This window comes from Oreochromis aureus, linkage group 19 (genome assembly GCF_013358895.1).
Source record: "Oreochromis aureus strain Israel breed Guangdong linkage group 19, ZZ_aureus, whole genome shotgun sequence".
NCBI lineage: Eukaryota > Metazoa > Chordata > Actinopteri > Cichliformes > Cichlidae > Oreochromis > Oreochromis aureus.
In genome coordinates this window covers 11,082,705-11,095,196 of record NC_052960.1, presented here as the reverse complement: position 1 = coordinate 11,095,196, position 12,492 = coordinate 11,082,705, and the positions used below count along the sequence as shown (strand labels likewise).

Sequence of the window (12,492 nt, the reverse complement as noted above, 5' to 3'; positions counted from 1 at the left end):
AACACATGTTACCGCTGACTGTTTCCAGGGCCTTCATGTTGTCCTCGATTATCCCCACATTTGGGGAATTAAGTTGTAAAAATGCACTGATTAGTTGCTTCTTGGACACAATGATAGATTTATTGAGTTGTGAAATATGGATGAAGCTGAGGACATTGGGATTAAATGTCGTAAAGCTATTTTGAGTCATACAAAGAAAGACATTTTTAGGCACTATTTTGAACTAATTCAAAATTGCATATAGTTTTATATGGTTTAAGCATATACATACTTTTCTGTCTGTGATTGCGGTCTTCTTTATTGTATCATAAAGATACAATAAAGATACAATAAATGACTTTATTAGTAGCAAAAAAAAATTGAAGTGGGACAAAAAGGAGATTTTATTGAAAAAGGGAAGCAAGTTTTGACATTTCCGACACTGACTGAAGGCATCCTAAAGTTGCATGTGCAGCAGCTCCCTGCCCGTTTCTATCTAATAACAGTGACATCTTGAGGCTGTTGTAATCCTCCATACCTCCCTTCTGCTCCACCTACAGACGCCTGCACACTTTTCCTCCCTCTCTCTCTCTGTCCTACACAGAAGAAATGCAACAGAGCTTGACTTGATCTGCCACTCTGAAGCGCTTTCTTGATCCTTAAGTTTTTTCTAGCAATTGGTGAATTCAGTCGTTGTGTGATATGGCCATGTCCATTTCTGTCCAGAGTCTGGGGCTCATCTTACTCGCAGCAGTCCTCCTCCAGACCATCGCGGTCGCCGTCAGTTTTATGTACTTCAACAAAGTCCTGAACACGGTAAGAAATGCGTTTGGTTTGCGTGGAACGCACGAGATTGAGTGAGAGGCGTGAAACATGGGGACAAGCTAAGCTTACTAAGAACACAGATCTTCATTGTGGCATGCGGCTCATACCTGTGGAACAAGATAAGTATGATCGAGGACAGAGGAACTGCATATTAAAATATGAACTCCAAATGACCTGTGGACCGTGGACAGGCGGATATAGTCAGATAAACATTAAAACTGCTTTACCACTTTGATTTAATTCCCTCAGAAATAAACAAGGAATAGAAATAAATGCGCTGGGAATATCTACTTTTTTAAAGAGAAATTTAAAAAGGTTATTTAGGTTACTCCTAAAAGTCCCGTAATAATCCCTGCGGGAATTTCTGCACCCAGCGCCGGACAATGAGAGCGGAGAAAGTTGGGGCGAGATAACATTAAACAATTGGAGGAAATGGGTTGTGACACCCTAAACCAACGCATTTCAGAGACGGGTAGACATTGTGACGAGCTGAAAACGCCTCTAAAATATCATAATCACGGGAATCACACACACGTCTCCGCTCAGACACACCTGTGGCGCAAGGACAGCCTGCTGACATTGTTTTTCGTTGTAATGATGTTTCCAGCAAATTGTCAAGCACGCATATACACACGCAGTATGTCTTATGGTGATTACAGCAGACTTAAAGCTGTTAACTTTTTAAAGCCTTCTAAGCACTGTTGTTCACCTCATGGACCTGCATCCAAAGCAGGTATTTTGAAGCCAATGTGCGCAGTCCATGTATATCAGTGATGGTTATGCCACAGACACTTACACCGGCAGAAGATGTAACCTAATGCCCAGTGCCTCAACTTTTATATTTACAGATCAGTTAGTAGGTAAGAAGAATTTGCAAGTGTCTACTTAGTTTCACCCTGTTTTACCTGTTGTTTTACCCTCATAGATGCAGGAGAGTTTTTCCAGGAGCAGCATGTCCTGTCTTGTAAACCCAAATCTGAACTTCCTGGACGCGGCAGACAAGAAGAGCGACCCCTGCTGGCAGGTCACGCAACAGCTCCACTACTACTTAAAGAAGGTTTTTATTGATCTTTGTTCAGCTGAAATTTGATAGAGTTGGTTAGTTCTAATTTAACTATTTTGATTGTTCACTTTTGGAAGTCTCATCCTTAAAAGGGAAATCTGCCATCACACCTGGGTTAAAGCAGACTGGGTACTGAGGGGTTCACGGTGGTGACTTCCTTGCTGATTCTGATTAGTTTAGTTTAGTGATTTTGTATTTGTTTGTATTTTACGTAACTGGTAATCTCTTTCACTTCCTCCTCTCTTATTATTCCTCTGTTTTGTTTTTGTCAGAAGATTGCTGAAAGATTCCAGATACCTACTCCTGAGAGAAGTAAGAACCATACCATTCAACGTCAATCACACTGTCATGCATGGCTTCTTACACTAAAAGTGTCCCGTGTGTATGTGTGTGTATCCTGTTTCATTTTTCACAGGGGTCTCTCTTCCCAAAGTTGGTGCACATGTGACTGGTGTTGTCTCATCAGCAGAGCCTCCAAATTCAGAGAGTGAGGATCATTTTATCAGTTACATTTGATTCTGAAATGCATAACAAACACCTGAAACACATAACACGTGTGCACACCGCTTTACCTTTTCAAGGCCATAGGTTAGGAATTTTGCTTCCAGGCTTCCGAGGCTCCTTTCAGATTTTGTTACCTCCTCACACCTACATGTCCGTCAGGGCTTGCATGTGTATAACCGCTCTCTCATACCCTGGTGTTTCCTATGGTGTCTTTTAGATGAGTCATTAGTCTTTGTCTGGGAACTGAAGAAGAAAAAAAGCTCATATATTGCCTACATAGATACTTTGCAAGCATTGTATGCAATGGACTATAGATCCAGTGTACAGAGACCCGCTGAGAGGAATAGCATATAAAAGGAAAGCTTTGAAGCATGTGAAAGAAATTCACTTTAAAGGTACTATGTGTAGAATCACATTTGTACCTTCATTGTGACTCTTCAAAAAAGCAACTTTAAAAATGGCGAGCTCGTCTTCTTTTTTCAACCACAGTGGATGGATCTGCATGTATTTGATTAGGCAGGGACTTTTACGCCAGATGCAGTCCACCCAGCGACTTTTGCATGTTAGGTCGGCAAGGTGCATTAAAACCGGTGTGATCTTTATGTTAATAAATGTGCTGAACAACATCGCCGCAGTAAATAAGTGGGGAGGACGGGGAAACAGGCTAGGAGCATGCATTACTTTGTATTATTTTTTTCATTCTACCACTAGGGGGAGCCAGTCAAATATGTTCACATTCTAATTAACCTCTTGTCCTGATGTGGTGCTGGTGTCTGACTGATGCACGACTTATTTGACAGTCTAATTTATTGAATAGTGGTTTAGTAGTTCTAGATTAGGCACAATGTTAGTGGGAAACATAATCCTTCCACAGTATGTAGCACCAACACATGACTGAACATTATTTTAATCTATTAGAGAAGCAGTTGTGGATAGCTGCTGGTCTGTGGGCACATCTGTAAACATTACTTACCCACTGTACATGTCATGAACATTTGTTTATAATTTGGTTAGCAGTTACTGTTTTAACAGTGTTTAACAAAACTCAGTCTTGAAGCTTTAAATGTTTTTCAGTGATTTTTCTATGCATATATACTATGTCTTACTTTCTGTATGCGCATGTGGCTGTTCCAGGTTTACGAAGCAGCAAGGGGTACCTGGGAGAGCGCATCAGAGAGTGGGAAGGCCAGAGAGGCCTGTCCTTCTTGCAGAACATAGAGCTGAGAGGAGGAGAGCTGCTGGTGCCCAGAGCAGGCCTCTACTACATCTACGCCCAGACCTACTTCAAACTCCCCTCCATGGGGGAGACGGACGGGGAAACAAGAGAGGAGCAAGGAGCTCAGCTTGTCCAGTATATCTACAAGAAGGTCAAAGCTTTTTTACTTATTAAAGGAGAACTGGTGGAGATGGTTAGCTATAGCTATAATTAGAAATTATACTATTAGTGATTTAGCGAATAAATATTGTTTCATGATGTTCAAGTGAGAGATGGAATTAAAAAGGCAGCTGAACCTTTTAATCCAAGAAATCATTGACCATATTACATAGTTTTCTTCCAATATCTATATCTCTGTCCCTCTGTGGCATTTAATTAGTGTTGTGTCCTTTAAGGCTTCTTAAAGTACACACTTCCTTTTTCTTTCAAATACATTAAAGAACATTTAAAGCTCACAGTGTTCAAGTGTTAAGTTACTTTATTTGCTCTTGTTTGAGATGCATATATCTTTACAGGATTTCCTTTGAGCTTGAGTTGGTTTAAATAACCTCAGTGTCAATCAGGATAAAATGAAATGAAGTCAGTACAGCTACTTTTGCCTGTGAATTTAAACCGAAAGGTAGAACGCTTACAAATCAGTGAAATGTGCTGATATATAATGCCATGCTTTATTCATGTTTTTCTTTTTTTTTCTTTTTCTTTTTTTGGTGTGGCCCACAGATGAGTTCCTACACGGCACCCATCTTACTAATGAAATCGATTAGGAGTGTCTGCTGGCCTCGGGGTCAGGAGCCTGGCCTCTTCTCTCTGCATCAGGCGGGCACTGCCTTTCTACAGCCTGCAGATCGCCTCTTCATTACTGTTAGCAATGCTAGTGTCATAGAGATGGACGGTAGGGCAAACTACTTTGGGGCCTTCCTCGTGAGCTAGAAATTTTAAAAAGGCATGAGCAGAGGTGAAGCAGAATGTTGCTTGATAGCATAAGTGGCGGTCGGATGGAACAGGACTGGAAGAGAAGAAAAGACTGTAAGGATGGCAAAAGGACTTCTTCGGGACCACGGGTCATGTATGACATTCCGGAAATAATGTCATCGAAATAAATCCATCAGTGGCCTTTTAATTGGTTGACCTAATGCAGGATATGAATTCCGTTTTCAAGCCTGAGAAACTTCATGGACGCTTGATGTACGGCAGAAAACATGGATTATGTTTTGCATTCGGATAGATAGAGGTGCACTTCAAGCCATACAATAGATACAGATTTAAATGTCACGCGTGAATGCCCTCTATTGAAGCAATCCGTTTTGCCTGCAGGTGAAACAGTTCCCAGCTGAGTTATCAGTCACTGGAAAGGGCAGCGATGTTGGGCACATGAGAGGTCTTACATCAAAAATTCTGACAAGATTTTACATGTTGAATATTATGAATGAAGCTTCCTACTCGTTTATGTCATCTCTGTGCAATCTATTGAATGAATGTGGTATTAAAGAGATAAAGGGATTCTGAAGTTCTCAATGCCTTAACAAAAACACAGATGCATCTCAGAAGATGAGAACACCCTTTAGAATTACTACACCCAACAATAATCATGGGAAAAACTGCTGACTTGACAGTCATGATCTGATAATCATTGATACCCTCTACAAAAGGGATAAGCCAGGATGTCATTCCTGTAAAAACTGGAGGTTCACAGAGTTTTGTAGTAAAGCCTATTGATAGAAAGTTTATTGTAAGGGAAAAGTGCGGTAGGGAAAACGGTGAAAAAACTTCACAAGTGTTTGACTGAGGCTGGAATCACGACATCAAGAGCCACTACATGCAGGTGTCTTCTGGAAAGATACTACAGCTTTCTCATTCCTAATATCAAATCACACTGGAATCAAAGGAACTTACCTGGGCTAAGTTGCTCAGTGGTCCAAAGTTTTCAGCTAAAAGTAAAATTTGCATTTTATTTGAAAATTAAGATCCTAAAGTGTGGAAAAACTTAAAATACAAAGTGCTCGAAGTCCACTCTAAACTTTATGCAGTTTGTGACGATTTGGGGTGTAAAGTGATCTAGTGGTGGTCTACCAGGTGATTTTAAAGCTCTTCATGGTTCAATCAAGCTTTATGGAGCTTCAGATTTCCATTTCCAGCAGGACTTCCCAGAGTTCCAAAGTGACTATAAAATAGTTTGCTGACCACGTCAGTACTGTGACTTATTCGTCAGCCAACTTACCTGACCCAAACCCCACAGGGGTATTGTTAGAAGGAAGAAGAAAAGGGTAGAAGATAGCATACCCAAGAGATGAGCTGAAGGCTCATATTAAAAGCAACTTGATCTTCAGGAACACCTCAGCAGTGACAAAAATGAATCCCTTCATTCACTGATGCAGCAAGTTTTAGTAACAACCCGCACTATTAAAATAAATGACCATAAAAAGAATTTTCATGATATTCTAATATTTGAGATGTGTCAGATTATACTGTATTTTAAGTGTTTTCCAATACATTTTTACACTTTTATATGGAAATGAATACAAATCGTGATCCCCCACATACTTTATCACTACATGTATCCTGAAAACTACTGGATGGATTTCCAATCAATTTTAGTGGAGACGTTCATGGTTAATTAAATTTTAAGACACAATACTGAAAAAGTAAAAAACTATCGTTTAATTCATGTTGTAGTACATGTTTCCATAATATGGCAGTGGATGTTTCAGCAATAATAATCACTCCCCAAACAAGAGTTTTTACACTTAAAAAAAAAATCAATACCAAAAACAAAAACTTAATCAGGGTTCAAGTAATGCCCAAAAGAAATACATTTTGAAACAAACACACACACAGACACACACAGACACACACACAGACACACACAGACACACACACAGACACACACAGACACACAGACACACAGACACACACACACACACACACACACACAGAGGAAGATAGGTCATATTATAATCCGCCTTCTAATTTCTTGTCAATAAAGAACCACCAAGGTGTGTGGTTGGTCTTCAGTCTCTTTTTGGTCACTGGACTGGACTAACAAACATATTGTAGTTACAGGCGAGACAGTAAACACAAACGCGGACAACACAGCATGTTGAGTTACGGGAGGGCTTCATTGTGATTTAACCAAAAGGAAAGACAGTGGTACCAAATCTTAAACGCTTGGTATCAAAAATAGTCTCTGAGTTGGTCTCCAATCAGTCTGGACACTACAAGTGTGGGGGGAAAAATGCATGGACAGAGCATATTTGATCTTGTAAATGACGACCTATGGCTTCGGTTTATCTATACACACACAGAGTCATGTACAATCCCATAATCAAAGCATAACAGAGTAACTGTTTTTGAAGACAGTCAGTTGAAGTCTAAAATGGCAATACTGTAAACAACTGTGTGCGCGCACTGGAGCTGGGAGGCTCCGTGTTGGTGCTCCTATTGCTATGCTAAGAACGGTTTTAGTTGTAATTTGGCCAATCAATCAGACTAAGTGCTCACAACCCAACAACCGCCTCCCCACTGACATTACAGTAAATCTCACCAGGCACATACACACAAACACACACACACTCACAAACTGTGGAACCAGCCAAGTGCTTTGACATTATCTTGCTGCCTGTACAATGCCTGCATCAGTCAAGTTCATTAAGACAAATTCGTTAACATCCGACAGTACTTGGATTGAGTGAATTAACGAGCTAGAAAAGGCATACAGTCTTGTGTGAGACATACGATCTACATATATAAGTCACAAGAGTCCTTCACAATTATGGTGTGAACACACAGAGGGTTAAAGATTAGTAAGGGCTGTCCTGACACAAATTATGTATTTCTAAAGCTTAAGGACTAATACTCAAACATGAAAAATGCTGTAACCTTGATATGATGATGATGTAGTTGTTGTTGCACCATATGTAGGGGGTAGGGGGATTCACAGATACTCGAATACTTGTGAGTGTACACCCAAACAAAACCTGTGATACGTTTCTATTGCCTCTTAGAGAATGTCTGTGGTCTATGAATGAAAAAAAGCACCTGTGATGTACAGAACAGCCTAAGAACCGAGTTTAAGTGTTAACTAGAGACAGGCAACAATAAACACTGGCACACAGGCACAATACAGGAGGCTTTGGCACACCCATGCTAGTCGTACTACTCAGCATTTTCTGACACAGAAGGAAAGCAGATTACAGGACAGGACAGACCCATAGCTGCCTTAGATTTCCTTCCCCTCAATGGGGTAGGTACACGTTTTCTGACAGACAATGATCAGCTGTCACATTCTATCAGCACCATGCTGTCTATTTTTGGAGTCCCAGCCTCTCATCCGATCAGCAACTCGAGGCTCTCCTCATAGTTGGGCTCTTGTGGGGGGCTGGGGGACAGGAAAGCTGTCGAAACGGGGGTCCCTGTTGCGGTGGCAACGTTGAGGAGGGTGTTTGCACGGATGCTGGTGGTTGCCGGGTTGCGGAGGGCGGCGGCTGCTGTGATGCTGGTTAGGTTGATACCAAGCGTGAGCCGCGTCTGTTCTAAGGCCTTCTCTGGCACTGCAAAGGCCTCGAGCTTTTTCTCACCATTGGCCATGTAGGAGTTCTGGCAACCTCGACAGATGCAGTCCAAGCATGCCTGAGAAAGATCAGAGAAAACAGACAACAGTGTTACTCTGGCTACACAGGGCTAGCGTGGCACAAAAGATGCAAAGCTCTCAGTTTCTGATACTGTCACAAAAGAATACAAAAACCTGACTTTACTAGGTTTGAATATCACTGTATTTACATTTAAAATGCAAAAATACATTAACATTCAAGTTATTCTTTGGGTTAAAAACAAAAATACTAAAGCATAGTTGTCATATGTTTACACTAACACATTATAAAATAGCAGCATGAATAATCTACACAAACTCACATAATGACAGCATTACACTTTAAGCGTATAATGTGCTCATTTAATAGATTAATGGTTTTACCTTGCGGTTTGAATAACAGGGACAACGCTGTCCCCTGCAGGTCAACACAGATGGATTCTGAGTGGCTCTTCCACATTTACAGCCCTTCTTCTCCACTGGCTTCTTATATGGAGGCCTCGCAGGTGCTTGAGGTACCAGGCAGCCTGCCATCAACCGCTGGTCTTTGCTTCTTTCCTTTGTCTTGGAAGCTCCACCAGTGCGAGCCTTGACATGTGGCTTCTTAGGGCTTGGCTCCGGATGTTTCCTGGCACCTTTATTGTGATTCGGCGCAGGTCGACTGGGCTTAGGAGGTGCTCCGTTGGGAAGCGATGAGTATGTGTGTGCTGGTACTGTTAGGGAAGGCGTGGGTGGCTGTGTGTGCAGTGTGTGAGAGGGATTAGGAGTGTGCGAGTTTGAGGAAGAGCCCTGCAGGATAGAAGCAATCGGAAGAGGTTTCACTTTTTCCCTGTCACTCTCTGAATGAGATCGTTTACGGTTAAGGCGGACTGGTGGGGGCTTGGAGGCTGAAGGAGGGTCAAAGGAAGATGTATGTGTGTGAGCACCATGGCCTGCCACTGTATTAGTCCTGCCTGTTTGAATCTGTGTGTAGTTGTGAGCTGCATCCAGCTGTATGTACATCTGAGTGTGTGCTCTGTCCGTAGCTGTGTGTGTGTGAGTATGTGTCCTAACCGGCTGTGTATGAAGAGAGTCTCGACCAGGTTGAAGGGGATCCAATGTCTGTAACACCTCTTCCACACTGAGGAGCAACACCTCCCCCTCCTCCACCTCCCTGCTACTTGAATCCCCATCCCTGAGTGAGCACACAGTGCCTGGTGTTGGGGCTAAACGTCCAGTGGTCAGACTCAGTTCCAATCCTCCACAACCGGTATTGGATACAGACAGGCCTGCCTGTGGCTGCTCCTCTACCAGCTCGCATACCTCCAGCTCAGGAGAAGAGGGAGCTACGTCCTCCATCACGTCTCCATTGCATTCCTGTGGTCCATTGAAACAGGGAGGATCAGAGGAAGAGCTCTGAGGTACAGCTGAGAGCTCTGCAGGAACAGGTGGTGCCTCTGTGGGGGTAAGGGACTCAGGAGCCAAGGGATTCACATCTTCGTGCACTAGACTTGGGTCTTCCATCTCGTCTTTGTGCGACAATAGCACCTCTTCTAGCAAGGCCATTACCTCTGGAGACCCTCCTACATGGTTGCTGACACACGACAGCAACGGTGAATGAATTACATAGAAGCAGAGCTTCCTGTAACACTGCACCAGTAAAGAGAGCTGTTTGTTCTCCTGGAAGGAGGAGTAGTCCTTACAACGACTGCATGATGGCCTTATCTGCATTTTCTGGCCTTTACAGCCCAAGCAGACATAATGCTGACACTCTGGATGTGTCTGAGAAATCGGATCCTGAAGCAGTTTACCTGAGAGAAAAATGAGAAAAAAATCCAACTGTTTAGTACCTTTGAACAAAGGCACAGTTACTATGGCACAGTATATAGCTGTCCATGAGTCACTTATACTCCGCTCCACCTCAAGTAATCATAGCTTTATAGAAACAGCTGTATTCTCAATGAGCTACAATAACTATTTCTTAATTATCAATTATCGATTATCATTCTTACAGATACATTTGTTATCTGTAAGTACAACTATAGCATAGTGAATTACAAATTCACTTGGCAAGCAAAAGGTCCCCAGTTCAATTCCAGCTGGAAAGACAAATCCCTTTGAGGTTAAGTCAGGAAAGGCACCGACCTTGCCAAATTAAACATGTGACAAGGGAGCAGCATAAGCATATATTATTATATCCTATGATTATATATCACTACCACAATATCACAGAGATGGAAAATATCCTGCTCTGTCTGATCAACAGTCAAGGACCCAAAAATAATCCAAAGTGAAATGAATCAGAGAAAGCTGCAACTCATCAAGGTGAAAAACCCAGAACAGGTGCTTAATTGATTAAGTTAATAACAAAATATTTGATAAAAAGTTCAGTTAATGAACTTTTACCAATTTATCAACAACTTGTTCGGAATCTACATACCAACTGAACTAGCCAGAACCATATCTGTACCAAACCTTTTCGTTAATAAGCAAATAAGAACCAAATGGGCTTAGCAGAAAGATTATGGATCTTTATTGCTTACATAACCAAACATGTAATTCTGACTGAATATTTCACAGGAGAATTAAGCATAGCAAAACCACTGTCAAATAATAGGGAAAGGTCAAAAATGTTGTCGCGCATAGCTCTGTCAATATTGCCCGTCTCCTCAGTGCAAGCTGTGTCAGCTCAAATCTTCCACTAGCTAAGCGGGCTGGTAAATAAAGCATGAATAAGAAACACATGGCTCTGCAGCAGGCACAACAACGGAGCAGTCATCTGTCTTGTCGAGAGGACGGATGACTGGTGCTCCAGCCTCGGTTGCCAAGGAGACCACGGCGACAAGAGCGACAAATCGTGTCACAACTGCTGCGATCACACGCACGCCCACGGTCACTTCAGTCAATATTAATGGTAATTATTTTTTAATGCAATTCAGCCAATGTATGGCTCAAAACTGAATACAGTGTCGCAAATAACATAAAAGCTGCACTGAAAGTGTGTTGTGTTGCTATAATATTCTCAAATCACTTACCACAGACAAGACATGCGAGGGACTTTCGGAAGAAGGGCAGTAGTTTGTACATCTCTGCGAAGGAATGAGGCTGCCGCGGGTCGCACTGCAGCACGGCCCGGCTGGCAGACACGTAGAGAGCGGTTGCATTAACCGGGTTCATGGCGATGTGCTCTGCAGCCTCAGGGAAACACGGTCCGAGGAAGGAAAAAAAATCCAGCGGCTCGTCACAACGTAAAGAGAGCCCAGCCTCAGGGTGATGGAGGGGATGTAAATTGGTCTAGCGACGCAACAATCAGTCACTCCAGTGTGCCAATAGAGATGTTAATCATGAATCAGTAATATATGCAATATGAAACAACGACCATGGTGAGGCGGTTATCGCTAAACGCGCACGTTAGCTAGCTTGGCAGGTGGCTACCTAAGGTTAGCATCACCGGTTCGCAGTCATTACATTTAACCAGCGAACTCTTTCATATCACAGTTACAGTTCCTGTTAATTCGGACCTATTAGAGTTATAATTATACTCATCTCCAACAAAGTCTAAGGGCAAACGCTGACTCGAATGAGCAAATCACCCATAATTAAAAGGTTAGCATTACGTAGCTAACGTTAGCTTACTGCATCAGCCGGACGTTTTGCACAAGAGATCATCGATGATAGCCATAGAGCCAATCTACTCTACAACCCAGTCTCCTCGTCGATGTTTAACTGAGAAACGGACTGACGAGATCATGAATTCGCCGGGTCAGAAATCCGTTAACAGATTCCAGGCGCGCACTTGATGTAAACAAAGCTAACCAGCTAGCGTTAGCATGGCTAGTCGATTTAGCTAGCGAAGAGTCAACCGTATCACTAACCCCCCTGGGTGGCTTTATACGTCGCACGTAGGAGCAAAATGCGACCGGCTAAGAAAAATTCTGCAATTTTGGTACGTTTTGCTGTAATGCTCTGGGAGAGGTGACCGAAACATAGCTAACTTGCCGTTTTGCAAATGCATCAATCATTCGATTTTCCACTTTTCCTCGCATCAACCCCTCTCGACAGGCATGATCATCACGCGAGACTTCCACTAGTTACCGTGGTTACCGCAGCGCCTTTCCCATGTCCTCCATCGCTTTATTTCCTCACTATAACGATTATAATTGGTCATAAACTACGTAGCAACACGCTACTTAAAATGTATTTTTATTTTAATAAGAGGCTGGAAAAACTTCCTTAAGCACGGGTCTACTTTATGCATAACAATTTACATTTTGGGGAATTTTACCAGTTTTTTCGTATATATATAGAATACATTTTTAATTCGCAAATAAACGCTGATTC

General features: G+C 42.3%; 2 protein-coding genes across 3 annotated transcripts; one reads left to right on the top strand and one right to left on the bottom strand.

Annotated features, from left to right (window-relative positions):
* The first annotated feature begins 508 nt into the window (after positions 1–508).
* Positions 509–5,087, top strand: LOC116318105 (tumor necrosis factor ligand superfamily member 10-like). Of its 2 annotated transcripts, none has more exons than XM_031737049.2 (6): positions 509–795; positions 1,730–1,861; positions 2,143–2,179; positions 2,283–2,354; positions 3,506–3,738; positions 4,308–5,087. In XM_031737049.2, exons 1-6 carry the CDS (start codon positions 682–684, stop codon positions 4,515–4,517), a joined length of 798 nt encoding a protein of 265 aa, XP_031592909.1. In that variant the 5' UTR covers positions 509–681; the 3' UTR covers positions 4,518–5,087. The 2 variants fall into 2 exon arrangements, with proteins under 2 accessions (XP_031592909.1, XP_031592908.1); XM_031737048.2 differs by having other exon boundaries at positions 510–795; positions 2,140–2,179.
* Positions 5,088–6,222: 1,135 nt separating this feature from the next.
* On the bottom strand, positions 6,223–12,286 carry msl2a (MSL complex subunit 2a). Its single transcript, XM_031737054.2, has 3 exons — positions 11,187–12,286; positions 8,557–9,962; positions 6,223–8,213 (listed from the first exon to the last, which is right to left on the bottom strand). Exons 1-3 carry the CDS (start codon positions 11,326–11,328, stop codon positions 7,911–7,913), a joined length of 1,851 nt encoding a protein of 616 aa, XP_031592914.1. The 5' UTR covers positions 11,329–12,286; the 3' UTR covers positions 6,223–7,910.
* Between the last annotated feature and the right edge of the window lie 206 nt (positions 12,287–12,492).

What these genes read in the sequence shown, in the direction of transcription:
- LOC116318105 (XM_031737048.2), top strand. Translation starts at nt 682, where the DNA reads ATGGCCATGTCCATTTCTGTCCAGAGTCTGGGGCTCATCTTACTCGCA. An exon ending in GATACCTACTCCTGAGAGAA is followed by an intron (nt 2,180 to 2,282) that starts GTAAGAACCATA and finishes CATTTTTCACAG; the next exon opens with GGGTCTCTCTTCCCAAAGTT. An exon ending in AGAGCCTCCAAATTCAGAGA is followed by an intron (nt 2,355 to 3,505) that starts GTGAGGATCATT and finishes TGGCTGTTCCAG; the next exon opens with GTTTACGAAGCAGCAAGGGG.
- msl2a (XM_031737054.2), bottom strand. Translation starts at nt 11,328, where the DNA reads ATGAACCCGGTTAATGCAACCGCTCTCTACGTGTCTGCCAGCCGGGCC. An exon ending in CCTCGCATGTCTTGTCTGTG is followed by an intron (nt 9,963 to 11,186) that starts GTAAGTGATTTG and finishes TTTTTCTCTCAG; the next exon opens with GTAAACTGCTTCAGGATCCG. An exon ending in CCTGTTATTCAAACCGCAAG is followed by an intron (nt 8,214 to 8,556) that starts GTAAAACCATTA and finishes GATCTTTCTCAG; the next exon opens with GCATGCTTGGACTGCATCTG.